At 43.2% G+C, this 20,145-nt stretch overlaps 1 protein-coding gene across 2 annotated transcripts; it reads right to left on the reverse strand.

The window, feature by feature from the left end:
* On the reverse strand, window positions 1-15,110 carry LOC137049288 (guanylate-binding protein 4-like). Of its 2 annotated transcripts, XM_067427790.1 has the most exons (9): window positions 14,923-15,110; window positions 14,691-14,818; window positions 13,643-13,752; window positions 11,409-11,596; window positions 10,580-10,822; window positions 8,058-8,338; window positions 3,470-3,682; window positions 2,688-2,790; window positions 1-2,102 (listed from the first exon to the last, which is right to left on the reverse strand). In XM_067427790.1, the coding sequence occupies exons 1-7, from the start codon at window positions 15,095-15,097 to the stop codon at window positions 3,557-3,559; spliced, it is 1,251 nt and encodes a 416-aa protein (XP_067283891.1). In that variant the 5' UTR covers window positions 15,098-15,110; the 3' UTR covers window positions 1-2,102; window positions 2,688-2,790; window positions 3,470-3,556. The 2 variants fall into 2 exon arrangements, with proteins under 2 accessions (XP_067283891.1, XP_067283892.1); XM_067427791.1 differs by lacking the exon at window positions 10,580-10,822.
* Between the last annotated feature and the right edge of the window lie 5,035 nt (window positions 15,111-20,145).

The raw sequence follows: 20,145 nt of genomic DNA on the forward strand, positions 1-20,145 counted from the left end.
TTGCAGATTCAAAGTCATTTGGACACATTTAAAATGCCATTTGTACAATTTCCTTACTCCAAGCATTAAATTATGATCCGATAACCCAGTGATCATTCAACATTTTGATGGTTTTTAACAATTCACTATGGTTTATTACTGAAAATCAGGTCTATCAGTGTTTTTGATCTCTGATATTTTTGTTGGTCCCTTAATTAGCTGTGTCATGTCAAAAATATCTGTAAGTCATTTAAGGGCACTTCTATTGCTTTTATCTTCCCAGTTTATGTTAAAATCCCCCATTAAAATGAACCCTTTGTCCAGAATGATATTCTTTCAGTATACTCCTTAATGGGTCTAAAAACAAAACTAATGTTGAAAAGGGGGGTCTATTGTATTAAGTCCAATACATTCAAACTCATTGTCATATTGCCACTAGATTTGAAGGCAGTTGATGTTATCTCTGACATAAAACATTATCCCCCCTCCTTTTCCTTTAGGCCTGTCCCTCCTTAAGATATTGTAGCCTGAGACACTTAATCCTGTACTTGGATTTTTATGTAGCCATTATACATGCCATCTCCATCTCCTCCACCCCACACCACTCTATCTCCTCACTTCTAACTATTTCTATCCCAACCTGGGATAGTAGACTGGGTTCTGGCCAAATTCCGAGCTCGGAGCCCTACCCTCAGACAGCACGGCAAATATGCATAACCTTAAATCAAGCATTCTGCGTTAGTTCAGGCAGTCCACGTAGTCAAGCTCCGCTATCAGCTGATTGAAAAAATTCCAAACCTGCCCATATCAGCTGATTTAATTCTTATGCACTCAATTGGCAACTCTCAAACAGGGCACCTTACTTAAGCGTAGCTTCAATTCAATCTGCTGCTTCCGCTGCACGCTGCTTTGCAACCCACCTCCACCCCAGCTTCCTTAAGCTTATTGTTTAACTTAATCAATGTCATTCTGTTGTCATTGATGCAGTCTCTGTTCTAAAAGGGGTTTCGCTGCCCTCCCAGTTTAAAAATGGGAGGTTGTCCCCAGAATCTGCTGCTGTTCCCTGTCTTGGCTTTTCACAGAGCTCATGAAAAGGATGGGGAATTTAGAAGAGCCATATCACAAAATGTAAATTTGATCCAAAATAGGCCAATAAAAAGTTGGCTTAAAGTTTGTCTATGGTGTTTTTGGCTTAAGTGGACCTGACAGAACGATATTTAATTATATGTAAGTGTGAACTCGTGAAAATAGAGATCATAGTTCTCCCATTATTCTGAAAACAAAACATCAATATACAGTAAACAAAATAGCATTCAATTTACCTTAGATTCTGATAAAATATTCAATTTTATGATATGAATGAGTCTAGTTATAAATGTCTGTTTAAAGATGACCTTTTAATGATTATTTGTGCATATATCTGGGCCTTTAGCATATATATTTTTGTATGTCATATTCATAACTAGTAGACAAAAGTAGCCAAGGATGGCCCCCTGATTCCTTGATCCATGCTGAGTGCCATAGATAGATAGAAATATAGATAATGGTGGGGGCATTATGGCAAGTAGCGAAGTCTGATGAAAGTTAGCACAAATGCGTAAATGGCTTACAGCTGCATTAACATCTGCAGCAACATGAACCTGATGCGCCGGCACCCCCGAGACCGGCGAGTAGCAGACCTAAGAGTAGAGCAGAGGAGTCTGACTTAGGCCTCGGCATGCTCCTGATTGCCTTCATCTGCTCACTGTGTTGCTTTATCATCAGATTCATAGTCTCATCATGTTTTTTGTTCATGTTTGCTATCATCTTTTTAAACAGCAGATCACTTTTCTTTTCTGCTTCTTTATTCCTCCTCTTGAAGTTCTCTATTTCTTTAGTCATCCTGTCTGCCTTCTCCTTAAAGCCCTTCTCTAACAGATCAGCCTGCTCCCTCAGTTTACTGTCCATGGCACGCTCAGCCTCCTTTCTCTGGAGCCTCATCTCCTCATCCATCTTCTCTTTCATCTGTCTCATTCGCTCTTCGTTACTCTTTCTCTCTGTTTCCATCTTCTCTTCAAGTTGTTGCTGCTTCTGTTCTTTGGTATTTATTTCCTGAGCCAGGAGAACAGCCTTTTCTCTTTGCTCTGGAAGAAGATGTTGTGGCAAATTCATTTTGCATTGTATTTCTAATCTTGACTCTCCATTTCAATGAGGCATTGAGGCAGTCCACTGGAAGATAAAAGTACTCAAACAACTGATTAATGTTACCTGGAGTTGTTAATGTTAACTTTATATATTGTATGATATTTATATATGATATAAATTGGGGAAAATTGTAACATTCCCTAACGCATCAAGTGCTGGAAACGTGCATTTTTTAAACCCAGAATTGAAGAGTTCTACATGATCTGAACAGTGCAAGATGGTTGCAATGCAGTTTAGTCCCTTCCTCTAGCAAAACATTTCTGCAAAGGTTAATTTTATGCCCCCTACCATATAACAGTGAAATCATGGATTGATGGAACATTACGTCAATGGCAGGGAACGAGTTGACATTGACAATGTATTTAACAGTGACCAGAATCCATAAGCAACATGGAAGGAAACATACTGCACTTGATTATTAAACTCTTAGTTAGACTGTAAAGATGCCATCATTTGACGATGTACTGGCTTTCTCCGCTAGATGGCACTATTGTTGCCTCATCCAGGATGCAAAAGACTCTCACCCATAATCTTTTTTTCCTTCTCAGTCAGTTTCTTGTCGGCCTGCAGAATTGCTTTAGAATCTACACACTTCTTCTTCAGAAACTCTTCAAGTGTGTCTTCTGCCTGTGGACAAAACACATATGATAATCTGTAAACTGCTACTACTGTTATTTTTACTATGTAACTAAAAGACTAGTACTACCACTACAACTAATATTATTAATGATTATTAATAAGAAGACAATGTTAATGTTCCTGCTGCTTGTAATAATAATACATAACAATAATAAAATAAAGCTAGGGTCAATTACAGATTGTGTCATGCAATTTAAATTTATATTACAACCAACACATTTTTGTCCAATGCAATGTTTCAGCGGGTCGCGCATTTCATCAGGTAGTTCTAGACACTTTTGTTCCAAAGCCATACAAGTCGAGCAGTAGTGCTCTGGTTTCAGTAGTGTTCTGGTTTCTTCTGGCCAAATATTTAAGAGTCCTTATGCAAGCCACTGAATTTCTGGTGTCTGGGACATGAACACTTGTACTCACAATGTCCCAGCCACTGGAAATTCAGTGGCTTGCATAAGGACTCTTCAATATTTGTCCAGAAGAAACCAGAATTCAAACCAGGAACCCATATAAAAATCCTCTACCCCCTATATAAAAATGTATCTACCCCCCAATCCATTATTTGCCACATTTTATGTGCACATATTCTAGGAAAACATAACAAACCTCTTACAGATTGAAAACATCTGAAACCTGTGATGCTTCAGTAATTGTGTCAAATGTTGATACTCACCTTGACTCCTTTATTGGCTTGGATTTTGTATTTCTTTACAATGTCTTCAAGGTCCTGGGAGAAGATAACATAACCACCAGGTATGGCTTAACGTCCTTTCTTGAGTTTTTCTGTCATTGGTGCAGAAAGTGATGATAGGAGATTCCCACATGTTTTTTTTGAAGCCTCCTCGTTTTGGCACAGGTATCCATCAAAGAGTTTATTAATGTCTTCCTACAACATCACACAAAATATCAGACAGAAATCTTTAAACACTGTTTAGAGGTAACACTATTGAAATGGTTTTTTTAAATATACATTTAAAACATTTAAACGTTATTTCCGAGACTCATCACAGCCAAAACAATGGGCCTCATTCACCAATACCTGTGCACTTCAGCACTCTCAAAGACCTTTTCCTTATTAGAGAGTAAACACAGGTGTTTTGCAGCTTTATCAAGATGTAATTTTGCTGCATGTGTTTCTAGGTGCAATCCAGTATTTGGGATCAGTTAATGTTCCACCCCCAACAAATACGTGAACGCGACACCCGCGGGCACCATTTAAAATGATGCGTAGGGCATCAAGACGGCCAGCGGCGGTACTGGGTCAGATAGACAGCCATGAATGTTGCTTCACGTGCCTGGGCATTCAACATGCTGAACTGGCGTTCGTGGATGGTTCCTGTTCCCACTGTGGGAGACTCAGTTACCTCAATCAATCAATCTACTTTATTTATATAGCGCTTTTACAATCACGATTGTGTCAAAGCAGCTTCACAGTGTCAAACAGGAAAGTATTGCAACAACGATGTAGAGTCCCCTCTGCCACACCCCAATTTAGTTCCTCTTGAAAGGTCTACTTTGGCTGGTGGCCAGGATGATCTGAGGGTAATGGTTTGGGCTTCCCCCGATGAGTCAACCTTCTCAGGCCACACACCCTTCACAGGCATCGCAAGCTGTGGTGTTTCCGGGTGAGGGCACTGGTCCCTCTTATCACAGAGGATCCAGTGTCTCAATCGGAGCTCCAGCGGACGACCAGATGAAAATTGCTGCATCACAAGGCGGCCTTGAGTCCTCAGGAGATGAGGATTCGGCTGTGTTGCCTCCTTCTGGGATGCAGTTCTCACCCTGAGCTGACGGCCATGCTTTCCCGGACAGCTGAGAACTTCAGGCTCGAGTGAGATCATTCTTCCTGGAAGTGCATGCCCATAATTGTTTTGCCGCTACCTCTGCCTTTACTGCCCTTGATGGCAGCATGGCTAAAAGGGATGTCTCCGGTGGAGCATTCTGTTGCGAAGCACCTGTGTCCTTAGTGCGCCTCCGCCTGTCATGATGGTCCCAAGCACCCATCCAAAGCCTGTAGGTTCCCATCCACACTGATGGACAAAGCCTATAGACTGCACATTTTAGAGTGACCTTTTATTGTGTCCAACCTAAGGCACACCTGTGCAATGATTATGCTGTCTAATCAGCATCTTGATATGCCACACCTGTAAGGTGGATGGATTATCTCCGCAAAGGAGAAGTGCTCACTAATACAGATTTAGTGAACAATACTTGAGAAATATAGGCCTTTTGCATGCATAGAAAAAGTCTCAGATCTTAGAGTTCAGCTCATGAAAAATGAAGATAAATACAAAAGTGTTTTGTTTATAATTTTGTTCAGTGTGTGTTAGATGCACAATAGTCATACACAACAATAGAAAAAAGCACAGATCTTGTTTATTGGCATCTTACTAAAAAAGGCAATTTCAGTGGTGTACTGTCTACCTTTAATAACATGATCCCTTATGGTGGAAAATACGATCAAGTAAATCACAGCAAAAAGACCTGCTCAGTGTCATTTGCTTTCTGCGCCATTCCACTTCATGGACCGGTTTATAAGACCTCCTTCAATGCAGGCAGCATGTTGCATGCTCCCAGCTGGGGTTTGCCACTCAGTGTGTTTCTGTGTTAGTTCTGGCCCTTTGTTCATGCCGAGCCACACGACAAGTGCTATTGCATAGCAGGTCACTGAAAGAAAGCTATTGTGGTGTTTTGAAGGGACTGCATTAGTCAGAATAACTCTGACGTAATGTTGAATGTGACCAACTGAAAGCGAATGTCTAGGTTACGAATGTAACCTAATAAGAGGGAACGGAAATAGGGAACGGCGAGGCTAGGTTCCCTCTCCACAATCGCTGTTTCCACTGAATGGCCTAATCACAGACTAGGCTTCTCAGCAAAGACTTGAATGCGAGATCGCTCGTGTGGCTCCTTATACCCACAGCAGGCGGAGCTCGCAATGCAAATTCCGCTGACCAAGGTACTCGGCAAAACAATTCGAAATTAAGCCACTCCAATGTTATTCCGATCAGGTTCAATACCTCTTAACACACAACTCACTCGTGATGACCGGTTCCCGAACAAATCGTTCTTCGGGATCTTTATAGTGAACCAGTCGAACCAGTTCACCAAATCGAACAGAATCGTTCTAAACGGTTCGCGTCTCAAATCAGCGCTGATCCCACAAGTTACTATAGTTATTAACTTTCTGACATGAGTGACAGTCTCTCCGACTATAAAATAAACTAATATCTTGAAGTAGATGTATTAACTCCAGAACAGAATCGTTCTAAACGGTTCGCGTCTCAAATCAGCGCTGATCCCACAAGTTACTATAGTTATTAACTTTCTGACATGAGTGACAGTCTCTCCGACTATAAAATAAACTAATATCTTGAAGTAGATGTATTAACTCCAACCATTAGCTGAAGTGAGACATGTTTTGCTATGAGAGCTCACAAGCAGATGATACTGCATGCGTGTGTAACCGAATGTAGCGGTTCTCGGATCAGCAGTACAGAATCGAAAACCGTTTCTGTCGGACACGTTCGATACTGAGACCCGATGAACCAACGAAATACAAGTTAAGTGTTGTAAGGCTGGAAAAACCTAGTAGATGCCGAAATGTCTAATCGCTCTGAGAAAACAAAGGAAATTAGCATCTGAACTCATTCATACAGTTAGCATCTCTGTCCGAGACGACATCACACTGAGTGAACCATCTACGAATGACTCTAATTTACATGCCTTTCCTTTCACATGAAACTTCCCCCAAACTCCTGCTCCCCCAAACTTGAGATCACCTGAAATGCTCCAGAAATCTCTTTGTTACAATGTCAATCCTCACGATGCAGTATTATATGTGTTTGATATCATTTGAAATGTCTCAGTGCGACTGGTTCAAATATCTCAATTCCACAGAAGTACACTAGAACATCATAAATGTTTTAAGAGTTTAAAGATAACTTTCCTTGGTGTATGGTGTGTGTGGCTTTCAGCCATTTGGCCTCTCTTCTTCTCAAGTCTATAGGACTTGATTAATGCAAATTCCTATTGTAATCTCGAGTTTCCATTTGAAAGAGTTTCAAATGGTACTGGGTATGCATCTGGTTCTGGGTATTTAAGGAAATGTTGCAAAGAGCTCAGGGCTCGATTCTGTAGTCAAGTCAGCCCATAATGCTGGACGTTTCAAGATAGCCAGCATTATGTAATTTTCAGAAGTCAGGTATACATTTCATTCTTTACTTCAGAGTATTTGATGTGGATTAGGCTACCTTTGAATTGATTATGTAATTGGCGTTATACATTTACCTGACTGTTAATAAATTGTTACACTTTGATTGATTCTGACTTGGTCTGGAATTATTCAGGTTACCAACGGGCATAATTTCAACAAAGGGTTAAACGGAATAATTAAATGTGTACTTAAACTATTAAATATAAATGACCAAATAACCAAATGGCATTCTAACCTAAATTCTAAATTATGATTAAATGGAGTCAGATAACGAGGAATTGGAATAAAATCCCTTTGACCCGCTGAAAAGACGAACGCGCAGCGACCTTCACCTGTCGATCGTTAGCCTCCATTGGGACGATTTGGGCGGCCTTACAGTGTATAAAATCACGTTTGTAAACATCATAACAAAGCTGTCTTATCACTGTATTATTTTAAAGTTTGGAGACAACGGAATGTAAAACGGTCAAATTAAACATTTATTTGTTTTATCAATAATGCAAGATTTTTTCAGGAACAGCTTTTTTCTAATTTAATTTCTAAGTCGATACACTTTTTAAAATGTAATCAAAACAGTAGGTTTAATATAGACTACATATTCAGCTTGCAGCAGTTCGCAGCTCAGCACACACACACTGATAAGTCGGTTCTCGAGTCAGATCGACCGGGTTACAGTGGTTCTTGGATCACCAGTACAGAATCGAGAACTGTTTCTATCGGACACGTTCGGACTCGAGATACTGAGCATGCATGATAGCGTCGTAACCGAACTGTTTCTCTCGGAGTGGGACAGCTGATGCTGATAATACATGAGAACAGGAAAATCTGATAAAATAATCTGTAGAACCATCAAGATAATCAGGACTTTACCTGATATTTGTCGAAAGAGGAAAAATCGCGTTAAAATCACCCGATTATCTTTTCGTGTGTAGATAGATAGATAGATAGATAGATAGATAGATAGATAGATAGATAGATAGATAGATAGATAGATAGATAGATAGATAGAAAAAATAGGAATTGTACATTATTTACAGGCCATCACCTCTAGACATTTAATGAATATCCCCTCGCTGTCCTTAAAGGAACGCTTCATGAAGGTTTGTGTAGCCAAGCTGCTGAGACGTTGATGTTCTGAGGACACATCCTTCAGTTCCAGAGGGAAGGACTTCTTCAGTTTCTCCATTCCACTCTGGTAAACCTCAAGCCCCTCCTTCACTGCAGCCTCATTCTCTATCCTTGCCATGGCGAGCACAGCATTATCCAGAAATGGAACTTCACCACTGGAAATTGTGTCTACATATGTCTTCACCAGCTGACCAAGAACTTCAGGGAAGGAGAAAGGTCAGACACAAGGAAATTAACTTGGCAGCTATCATTTATTAAATGCAGTCCAGAAAGTGTCATAAATAATGTCATAGCTGAACGAACGGATAGCTCATTGTATACAAATTAGTAAGAATAATTAGCCTTTGCCACCCTCTTCTGAAGATTAATTACATTTTGTCTCCCATTTGGATGCTATTACATCACAAAGATGGAAGGACATTCAATTTCAATTAGTCTTTCTACTGGTATGGGGCATTATGGTATGAGCAAACCTATTAAAGGGTAACTAAACCCCTGTTCACAGCCTAACTCCGCCCTCTGGCAATATTTGAAAAATCCCAGCGGAGACAGAGGGGACGAGACGAGGGCGGGGATGACCGGGGGGGTGGGGGGTGGGGGGGCGTGCACCTGAGACCCGTAGTGACAACTTGTTTGACAGTTGTCAGACTCGCAAAGATGTATAGTGACTGGAGTGAGGACAGTAGTTTTGCAACAGAGCAGTCATCTAAACTAGAGGACTTTTCTCCACCACCTTCACCTGAAGTGGACTGGAGGAGGGTGAAATGTCTGTAGACACAGAGTTTGTAGGCTCAAACTGCTTTAACTCCCGATGCGGACGATGCTTTCATTCATTCATTCATTCATTCATGCTAGCGAAGCAGCAGCGCAAGAGAGAATGAGATCACTAACTAATCTATGAACACTGAACAGCCATATACTTATACTGAATACCACTAAAAAAGCGCAGGACCAATAAGTTCAAACCTAATAGCCTATTACAACAGATTTCCTCATATTAAATATTCCTCATGCATTAAATAAAAGTTAGACTACATACACCAGCAGTCTAGCACGTTACGGATTTGTTGTTTGTTACCACGGCAACCATTTGCGTCAGGGTTTGTCTGAAAGCCTCTGAGGTATGAAAATTATCTGTAGACATGACAGGCGGCAAAAATATCAGAAGAAAAGCTAAACATGTACTTACAACTGCATTATATATCCGTATTTTCTTAATTAGGATGTTGAAAGCAAGTGAAGAGAACTTCTAACAATGCTACACTAACAACTATGCTAATTAACTAACTAGGCTACACAAATTAATCTAAATAACTATACAAATGGCTGTGCTAACTAGATGATAATATATGCTATCCTCATAATTTTCTATACTCGCAATTACAACTCCTGACTCGCTACAGAGGTTTTGAACTGAAACAGGATGCTTTTATACCAGGGGCGTGGTGAGCTCGCGCCAGGGGCGTTGTGAGTTCCCGCCAGGGGCGTGGTACCATAACGTCCAATAGGAAAATTCAACTGCAGTAGCCACCGTTCAACCTTAAGAGGGCAGCACTAAGACGTTTTTACACCATATATTATAGAATTTAAACACTTTAAACCCAACTGTCAAAACATTTACTCGACTCAATGAACAATAATAATAAAGCTCCATTCTTGCAGATCATTAACTAAAAAAAGTTGTTCTAGGGTTTAGTTACCCTTTAAATAGCAGCTTAGGTTTTCAAACCAAAACATAGTTCCTCTGTTGATAGCAGTTTGTCAACAACTACAGGAGAAATACATGTGTCTAGATCAAGCGGCAACCTCCCGCGTTCTCTCTCGAAGCCAATACAGAAGTAATGTAAACTGCAATTCCTCAACTGGCCACTGGGGAAAGGCTCCAGAAGGGAGCAGAATCTCATTGAGCCCCATGTTAAAATTCTCAACTTTACAGCAGAAAAAAACATGTTTAAAGCCTGGTACAAATTGTGGTTTTGGCGTATGTGGCTAATTTTGACCTTCATGACAACTGTGAGGGGGTGATTTCTTTTTTATAACTCATTAATTTACGTTATATAAAGCCTTAAAATTCAGCAAAATTAAGGGCGTGGTTACAGGTGGATAGCCATTTATCTGCTGTCTATAGTCACCTAAGCTCCGCCCACATCCCGCCTTTTTGCCCATTTTCTGTTATCCGGGAGTGACACGTGATGACTCGCTTGTAAGATGGCAACGCCCAGCTCGCCCCTACTTTAAGCTTCAGAATGGCTTATCGGAATCCTATGGGTGACTTCACGGACCCTATGTCCATATTTTTTTTACAGTCTATGGTCTAGATACTACTTTAAAACAGTGAACATATGTGCCATTCACTTGTGTAACTGAATATAGTAAATAATCATATTTTAATGTTTATTTTGCAAATGTCACATAATTTCATATATCCTATTGAATCACCTCTTCCTGTGACTGTGTGTCCATCTTTCAGCTTTTTCACTTCACTCCTGTCAAATATGAACTTGGAGAAATTATCAGAGACCTTCAGGAAATCTGGGGAAAGGCCAGCAGGATCCAAGTGCTCCAAACGAGACAAATTCTTCGGGTTGGTTGGAAACGGGAAAGTGAAACACTTCCGGGATGGGAAATAATTTCGTATACATTCCCGTGGAAGGTTGAACTCTCTAACTGTTTTTGACATGCCTTTAAAAGATACAAAACATAGCAAAAACTCTCTTTATACCGGTACAACGTACGTAAACACGTACATAAAGGTGCGATGGTTTCATCATGCAGTCATAACTTTTAACATTAGTTTCTATTCTATTTAACCATTGATGTAACTTTGTGATAAATGAAATATTTTTAAGCAGTTTACTCAGAAGTCACTAAATTGAGCACATTTTAGGTTGACTAAAAAAACTATTAAATAGATCTACTTTAAACTACAATCAAATGGATTTCTCCCCACATTTCGCATCTGCACGCACACAACTTAGAGGGAACATTGGTTTTGATTGTAAATTGCAATTCCCTGTTGCTTTTGGTTGCTTGCATGTTTAAACAGAAATTAAGTTTTAAGTTTTTTTCCAGGCTTAGTGATATTTTCCAAATTTGTAAACATAGTAATCAGCCAGCTGGTTATGATGGTGTAATAAAGCCCATCTGTATAAGGCAGACTTTAAACTTCAAGTCAGGATTTACTTTGTGATTCTGGATGGCTGTACAGTATCCCTTACATACTTTAAAAAAAAATGATGGTCAAGTCAAGCTCCATTTTAAATATTACCTGTTTTTAGCTTCAAGGCATATTCTAAGTATTGGTCCTCAGTCATGTATTTGCCATTGATTTTATTTTCCAGGGTGAAGTCCCTCACAGCCCAGATAAAACTGGGGAAGAACTTTACAAACTCTGAGTCGTCTTCATCCTCATCAGATGATTTGACCTTTATATACTCAGTCAACTCTGTGACATATCTGGAGGTGGTTTAGGTTTAAACACTAAGCAAACAGAGAACATAGGAACCTTCATAGAGAAAACAGACAACTATATGTGTGAATCCCATGGAACACCATGCGACTTAAAGGGGTAGTTCACCCCAAAATGAAAATGTGATGTTTATCTGCTTACCCCCAGGGCCTCCAAGATGTAGATGTGTTTGTTTATTCAGTAGAAAACAGATTTACTTGATTAAAACAGGGTTTACTTGATTTAATTAAGATTTTTAACTCCAACAGTTGCTCGTATAATGCATGTCAATGGGGTATAATTCAAATTAGACCCCATTGACATGCATAATACGAGCAACGGCTGAGTTTTTCTGAAGAGCACCTGGGGGTAAGCAGATAAACATCACATTTTCATTTTTGGGTGAACTATCAATTTAATATGTTTCACAGAAGAATTATTTATACTTTGATTCCTTGTATTCTTCATGATTTCATTGATCCCTGCTGAAGCATCTCCAAATACGCAGTGCTATTAAATGAAAGATAAAATATGATAGAACAATACAATTTAACAGACATAATCATGAATTAAAATAACTGAAAGAAATATATATCTGTGATGTGATCTAGGTGAAATTTTGCCTATTACCTACTTTTATGCCACGTGAAACTAACTCTTGCAAACTCTTCTTAATTTATTTCATAGCTTGTCTGTAACAAAAGTTATGGTTAACTGATCGCTATGATTTTCAGGAACGGAATGGAATTATGAGAAAAACAGGTTTAAATAGCGGTCCCCCACCTTTTTTTGCATAGACATAAAAATACATTATTCTAACTTAAATGGTTGTAATTCCAGGAACGCTTTGGAATATAGACCTCAGGTTGATCTTGTTTTAAAGAAGACACTAGGCAAATTATTGTACATAAGTTAAATAAATTGGATAAAGTGAAACAGATTAAAAGTGGTTATAATTGCTTATATTTTATAATATATATTTTACTAGACTAAGTTTTACTCTAAAACTGCCCGAAAATCATAGACAAAAATCTGAAGTTGTGTTTATTTTTTTTTATTGATATTTATAAAAAATAAAAATAAAAAATAGCATTCAGTAAGATTTTGTTTGGGCGCGGTACCAAACCTTTTCACTAGATGACAGCCAAGGTCCATTACTGAATAGGATGCCTACTTAAAATTTATGAACATTATGGAAAATATGGTTCAGATTACGCAAAACCATGTGTGCTTGTGTCAATGTGTTTCTGTTAGATAGTTATGTGTTTTAGATAAATAAACTCTTGTGCAAATTTGTGTGAGTTGGTTCTGGTCTTCTTCTAAATAAATTGTCAAATTTAATGAATCAAAGCCACAGAAAATATCCTTTGAAGAGTTGATAGATAAAAATCTAATTAAACAATCTGTACTGAGAGTTCGCTGGATGAACAGATTATTTGATTGTAATATTAGTTCAGTTACATGAAGTTAATTTGGTTAACTGATCCAAATATTCATAAATAATTATAACAAGTTATGATTAAATATTAATATTTCCCCTTTAAGCGTATTTCCTTTCTCAGAGAACTGGGGTCACATACATAACAGACGTGTTCATGCTACTAAGAGGAGCGATGAAAGCCTTTTTTGGACTAATGAGGAACCTGAGTTCTAAAACTTTGTTTTACTGTAAAAACTTTTTGACATTGTTATATGAACTCTTATATGTCAAAATATCAATGAAATCCTGCTGCTTATATTTCTAATTTGTAAGTTATTTTGGATAAATTAAACTGCTGCTAAATTAATAGGGTGCATCACACTTGCCGGGGCTTCTTTTAGTCTTTAGAACACGGCTTAACTGTGTATTAAATGTATATACATAGTGGTTAATTTGTTATTGAATTAACAGTAAAAGCTAAGGAGTACCACAATGGAACATATTTGTTTTCCCTATGAATAATGATATTTTTGACATTTTCAGGGAAAACAACTTTCCGTTGTAATAATCAATGAAATATCAACTGTAATAATAAATACAACAGTAAATGTATAATGTATGAATGAAAGGATACTGCAGGTCTTCTATAGCCCTGTTGTCGATCGTCCCTTGGCTGTTCAGAACTAGAGTGCTACTCAGAAGGACGGCCAGAGAGAAGATCTTGGTGTCATGCTTTGAGTCCCCCTGAGAAACAAAGAATGTCATTGCCAAATTGTTATCATACATAAAACCCTGGCAGCATAGTGGATCTCTGCACACCCTTGTGATAAAAATGTGTTAGAAACACGTGAATGTTTATTGTTTAGTGAACAAATTGTTCTTGTGAACCAGTTATTTTCTGTGATTTGGAAAATAACTGGTTCTTGAGTCAAGTATGTCTATCCATTTGCCAAAATATATATATTTTTTGATTAACACTTCTGACTTAAAGCAGCAGCTGTCAAACATGAATGTTTAGTTTAGCTGCTTACATTTATCTTATTTGACGGTGAGTTAAGCTGCTAAAATTTGCGCCCAGCCTTAGCAGTTTCTGTGTGATGATAAAGCCCGCCTTCTCTGATTTGATGTTTTTATCAAATATTTTGACATTGACGAGCGGTGACAGACCAATGACGCTCAGATTTACACTCACACACACACACACACACACACACACACACACACACACACACACACACACACACCTCTGCTTCTGACGTGCGCTGCGATCTGCTCAGAGCCGCTGCGGATTGGAGAGACAGACTAAAAAACGGGACGAAGCCGAAGCCTGCCGCCAGTTTCATATGTTTTTTTAGGGAGGCTGAGGCATAAATTTAGGGGGGCTGAAGCCCGGTCCACCATGGCTCAATGTCCAGTTCCCATTCACGGCCCTCCATTCGGCCCCCTGGAACGCCTCTGCTCCCCCACCCTCCTGAACTATTGTTTTGGTTTTGATGTGGGAATGACATTAGAGGGTCTGGAGCCACCGTTATGGGGGGGGGGGGGGGGATGCTATGTTTGGTTTTGGGTTTTCTTCTACGATCATGTTTCATGTATTTTATTTTAAAGTTTATTCATAGTCATGGTTCCTGTGTCATGTTATTTGCATTATTATTATTATCACATATAGGCTGATAAGTCACCTTGTCCACATCTCCGAGTCCCTCCGTGTCCAGAAGCACCAGAGTAGTTCCTGCTCTAGTGGGGTGGGGCACACACCACATCCAGATGCCCTTTGTCTTGGACTCTATGGTGCTGCCCAACGCAAACCCTGAAAATGCCACACCAAAAAATGAAACAAAAACACCCTGCAGTGACTGCATGTAACCGCATGATAGTAAGCATTTTGAATCTATCAACACGGCCTGTTCTAACCTGTTTGTTTCCCAGCGAGGCGGTTCATCAGGTAGGACTTCCCGGTGCGGTACAGACCCACCACGGCCAACACCACCACCGGCTGCTGGATCTGCTGCAGGATCTGTAGCGCTGACTGCTGCACACACAGCTTTCCATCTGACTCCGTGTCAATAAAGCATACTGGTTTGTCCATGGTCACTGGAGATGGAGCTTAAACACACACACTTATATGTTGGACTTTACATAGGTGTAATGGTTTTCATACTGAGCTAATAATATTTTCTGTCCCCAACCTCTAATCCTATCTCAGACAGTCCTCATAATGTAGCAAATGCTGACTACACCTAGATTGTGCCCATTTTCGTCCCCTAGAAGTATGTCAACCTAGCCTAGAAATCTAGATGCAACCTAACGGCAGCAAATGAGTGTCCACGAGTGTCGTCTAGCAACTCTCAATACACTTCTGAGCTGTAATCGCCTAACTCTTGCCGGACCAATCACATCTTGTATAGAGTTGGTGGGCGGGGCCATAATGACGACGGCCGAGTTGCGTTTGCGTGCTTCTAGTAAACACAGAAACTGGCGAATGGCGGCGGTCTTTCGAATCAGCTTTGACCGCGATTCTGGAAGACTTGGAGTTCCCTTTCGGGGAACTCGAGCTGCGTCGAAACGCTGTGAGAACGCCTCTGCGTTAATGCGTCGTGAAGCGCCTGTAGAACCATTCCATCGGAAAAAAGATCGATCGTCGGCGTGATGACGTCATCGACCGGAAGCTATAAAGCGTCCGTGAAAACAAACAGGAACTAGCTTCTGAGCCTTCAGCAAGCGATCTGTGTGAACCTGTCTGTCTATTTGGTGTTTTTGTCTGTCTATTGAAAAGTTTTTCCACCCTTTTTGTTAAATATTCCATATATATTAACAAAACAAAGAGAAAATAAAATAGATAGAGATTATGGCGAGTGAAAGCAGTTTTAAGAGGTGTGTTCACCCCTGCCCACGCTACATCACGGGTGGGGATACACACTCTCTTTGTGTTGCCTGCTTGGGAGCGCAGCATGCCCAGGCAACCCTTGAGGGGGCTGCTTGCGAGCACTGTGAGAAGTTACCACTGAGAACGCTGCGCTCCCGCCGGGCACTCTTTGAGGAGGGTGCCTCGGCTCGTGTTCCCCGCGGCTCTGGTCCCGCTGCCGCCGAGGCGGAGCGGAGGCTTCAGTCGTGGGGATCACAATTGGATGTTGCAGAGGGGTTAGAGACGGGCGCTGCCTTATCTCTGCCCTCACCTGCACCATCCAGCGGCTCTTCTCGGGGCATGGAAGCACGCTTGGCGGTTTCTTCCCCCCCGAGAGAGTCGCCGGTGCTTCAACTGTCCAGCTCTGAGGAGGTGGACGTTGAAAACATCGAGACTGAAGACTCGCCACTTCAGTCCCCTGCATGCGAGGAGCTTGTTGAGGTTCTGACGCGAGCTGTGGCCAGGCTTAATATCGACTGGCCAACTGAGAGATATGAGGCAGGAAGAAAGCGTGTAAGCAAGCTAGATGAAAGATTCCTGCCTTCTCGCGCTTCAGAACCTCAGCGACGGGGCCTGCCGTTCTTCCATGATTTGCACACTGAGGTGGCAAGATCATGGAAGAGACCGGCATCGTATCGTGTTTTCAGCCCGCAGACTTCGGTCTACAGTAATTTCGCCGGGCTGAAACAGCACGGTTATGGGGCGATGCCAAAGGTTGAAGAGACGCTCGCGAGCTATCTCTCGCCTTCCTCGGCGTCGTCTCCCTTAAGGCCCCGACTTTGCCCACCAGACGTCTTAAAACAACGTCAGCGCTGGTGGGCAAAGCGTACTCGGCAGCGGGTCAGGCGGCTGCATGCCTGCACACGATGGCTATCGTGCAGGCATATCAGGCTGACCTGCTGAGGGATTTGGACAGTGGTGATGTCGTGGGGGGAGATATAGTATCCGAACTACGTACATCTGCTGATTTAGCTCTCCGGGCCACCAAGGAGACGGCCAGATGTGTTGGCCGCTCTATGGCAGCCACGGAGAGGCATCTATGGCTGAACCCCACTGACATCAAGGAGAGGGAGAAAGCCTTCCTGCTTGATGCGCCGCTTTCTCCTGGAGGCCTCTTCGGTGACGCAGTTCACACTGTCACCGAGAGGTTCCAGGAGTCGAAAAAGCAAGCTGCGGCGCTCAAGCAGTTCCTCCCTCTCCGTGTCCAGGTCCCTGGGGCTGCTGCTGACATCAAGCAGCCCAAACCGAGTACGAGCGCCTCGCACAGGGCAAAACAAAAGCAGAGCGTCGCTACCCGAACTCCCCCTCAGTGTGGGGACGAGGGGCGGCGCTCTCAGACGAGGCCTTCGAGGGGCAGGGCTGATCTGAGGACAGTCCTGATCGCCAAGAAGGCCTCGTCGAAGCGTTCTTGATGCCAGAAGCGTCAGGACGCTGAGGGTAGTTCCCCCCGTAGGGAAACGGTGTTTACCCCTGCCAACGGTACCCGTTTCCCTGCGGCACCCTCTGGGGGCCGCGCTGCCAACCCCGCCACAATGCCGGGGCGCAGTCGGTCTCTGAGCAGGGGCCCCCGAGCAGTCAAGTCAGTCGTTCCCTGCCGGTCCGCCGCTTCAGGGCACTGTGCTTGTTGCTCAAAATACACCAGAGGCCAGCCTCGAGAGGCTGGTTCCCTTAGTAGATTTTCTAGACGAGTGGAAACGTCTATCAAATATATCTCGTTGGGTCCTGCAGATAATCGAAAGGGGGTACGCCATACAATTCAAAAGTCGGCCACCTCCTTTCAGCGGTGTCCTACCTACAGAGGTGGGCCCGGAGCAGGCTCTGGTAATGGCACAGGAAGTACAGACACTCCTGCAAAAAGGGGCTATAGAGAGGGTTCCCCCTCCCAGCAGGGAGTCTGGGTTTTACAGCCGTTACTTCATCGTGCCGAAGAAGGATGGGGGCTTAAGCCCGATATTAGATCTGCGTCTATTAAATCGCTCGGTGGCCAAGCTCAAGTTCAAGATGCTCACACTCAGACAGATTGTGTCGCACATCAAACTGGAGGATTGGTTTGTTACCATAGACCTCAAAGATGCGTATTTTCATGTCTCCATCCTTCCACATCACAGGAAGTTCCTCAGGTTTGCCTTCGGGGGAGAGGCATACCAATATCGAGTACTTCCTTTCGGTCTAGCACTGTCACCCCGCACATTCACCAAGTGTTCGGATGCAGCTCTGGCGCCGTTGCGTCTGCAGGGCATACGCATACTGAATTATATCGACGACTGGCTGATTCTAGCGAATACAGAGCAGATGGCGGTTCAGCATCGAGATGCTGTTCTCGCGCATATGTCGAAGTTGGGGTTGAGGCTGAACGCCAAGAAGAGTGTGCTTTCTCCGGCTCAGAGAACCACTTTTCTAGGCGTGAACTGGGATTTGGTAATAATGCGGGCGCAATTATCGCCAACACGCATAGCATCGATCCTGGCCGCAGTCAAAGAACAGAAGCTAGGCCGGGCCGTCACTGTGAAACAGTTCCAGAAACTGTTAGGTCTCATGGCAGCAGCGTCCAACGTAATACCTCTTGGCCTACTGTACATGAGGCCACTGCAGTGGTGGCTCAAAACAAAGGGATTCTCCCCGAGGGGAAATCCGCTCCGCACGATCACAGCCACGCGGCGATGCCTACGTGCTCTGGTCATGTGGAAAAACCTGGGGTTTTTATCTCAGGGTCCCGTGTTAGGGGCTCATGTTCGTCGCGTAACGCTAACGACAGATGCCTCTCTCACGGGCTGGGGGGCGACCATGAGTGGTCGCTCATCCCAGGGTCTATGGCAGGAACATCAGCGGCACTGGCACATAAATCGGCTAGAGATGCTCGCAGTGTTTCTTGCATTGAAACAGTTCCTGCCCGACCTCAGGGGCCACCATGTGTTGGTCAGGTCAGACAACACATCGGTGGTCGCCTATATAAATCACCAGGGGGGTCTGAGGTCCCGTCCGCTGGACAAACTGGCACATCGGATCCTCCTGTGGGCCCAAGGGAAATTGCTGTCAATCAGGGCAGTATATATCCCGGGGGTCCTGAATCAGGAAGCAGACAGCCTGTCGAGGCAGGGGCCGAGGCCCGGGGAGTGAAGACTCCACCCAGAGGTGGTGGAGCTCCTATGGAAGGTATATGGGGAGGCAGAGATAGACCTGTTTGCTTCGGCGGAGAATTCCCACTGCCCGCAGTGGTTTTCTCTGACCCATCCAGCCCCGCTGGGGTTGGATGCCATGGTACAGGAGTGGCCGAGGCTACCCCTGTACGCCTTCCCCCCGATTGTCTTGCTTCCAGGAGTTCTAGAGAGGGTACGCCGGGACGGGGCCCAAGTACTTCTAGTGGCTCCGTACTGGCCGACCAGAGTGTGGTTTTCGGACCTGATATCTCTCCTGGAAGGCTTTCCGATGGAGATTCCGACCAGGAGGGATCTACTCTCTCAGGCGGGCGGGAGATTCCTGCACCCACGCCCGGAGATGTGGAAACTATGGGCCTGGCCTCTGAGGGGGCTAGGCTCATAGAGGAAGGTCTCTCGGCCGAGGTCGTAGAGACCATCCTTCACTCCAGAGCTCCATCCACGAGGAAGCTGTACGCTCTGAAATGGAAACTTTTCTCAGCATGGTGCAGAGAACGCCAGTGGGACCCAGTTAACTGCCCGGTTGGTACAGTGCTGGAGTTTCTGCAGGCAAGGTTCTCGGCAGGGTTGACCCCCTCCACAATAAAGGTGTACGTGGCGGCCTTGGGTGCCTTCCACGTCCCTTTGGGTGGAGTGTCTTTGGGAAGACACCCTCTGATTACACGCTTCCTCCGTGGTACTTTAAGGTTGAGGCCGGCTATGCACTCGAGGGTCCCAGCATGGGACTTGGCCATTTCGGACAAGTTCCTCACTCTAAAAACCATCTTTCTTTTGGCCATATCGTCTCTCAAAAGAATAGGAGATATTCAGTCCCTGTCAGTAGGGCCCTCATGTTTAGAGTTTGGGGATTCGTAACCGTGTGCGCTTCGGCTTCACACATACGAGACACTTGGTCCTATGGCGATGTGGGTATAAGCGTTCTCACAGCGTTTCGACGCAGCTCGAGTTCCCCGAAAGGGAACGTCTCGGTTACGTATGTAACCCTAGTTCCCTGAGGGAACGAGACGCTGCGTCGCTCTGCCATACTCCCGGCGTGTCCGTGATCACTTACTTCAGGCTTTATCAGAAGTTAGTTCC

The sequence above is a fragment of the Pseudorasbora parva genome, chromosome 20 (genome assembly GCF_024679245.1).
Source record: "Pseudorasbora parva isolate DD20220531a chromosome 20, ASM2467924v1, whole genome shotgun sequence".
NCBI classification, from domain to species: domain Eukaryota; kingdom Metazoa; phylum Chordata; class Actinopteri; order Cypriniformes; family Gobionidae; genus Pseudorasbora; species Pseudorasbora parva.

Coding starts and splice junctions, on each gene's coding strand:
- LOC137049288 (XM_067427790.1), bottom strand. CDS start 15,097: ATGGACAAACCAGTATGCTTTATTGACACGGAGTCAGATGGAAAGCTG. Junction 14,819..14,922: donor CCTCGCTGGGAAACAAACAG/GTTAGAACAGGC, acceptor TGGCATTTTCAG/GGTTTGCGTTGGGCAGCACC. Junction 10,823..11,408: donor TGCCTTGAAGCTAAAAACAG/GTAATATTTAAA, acceptor TATCTTTTAAAG/GCATGTCAAAAACAGTTAGA.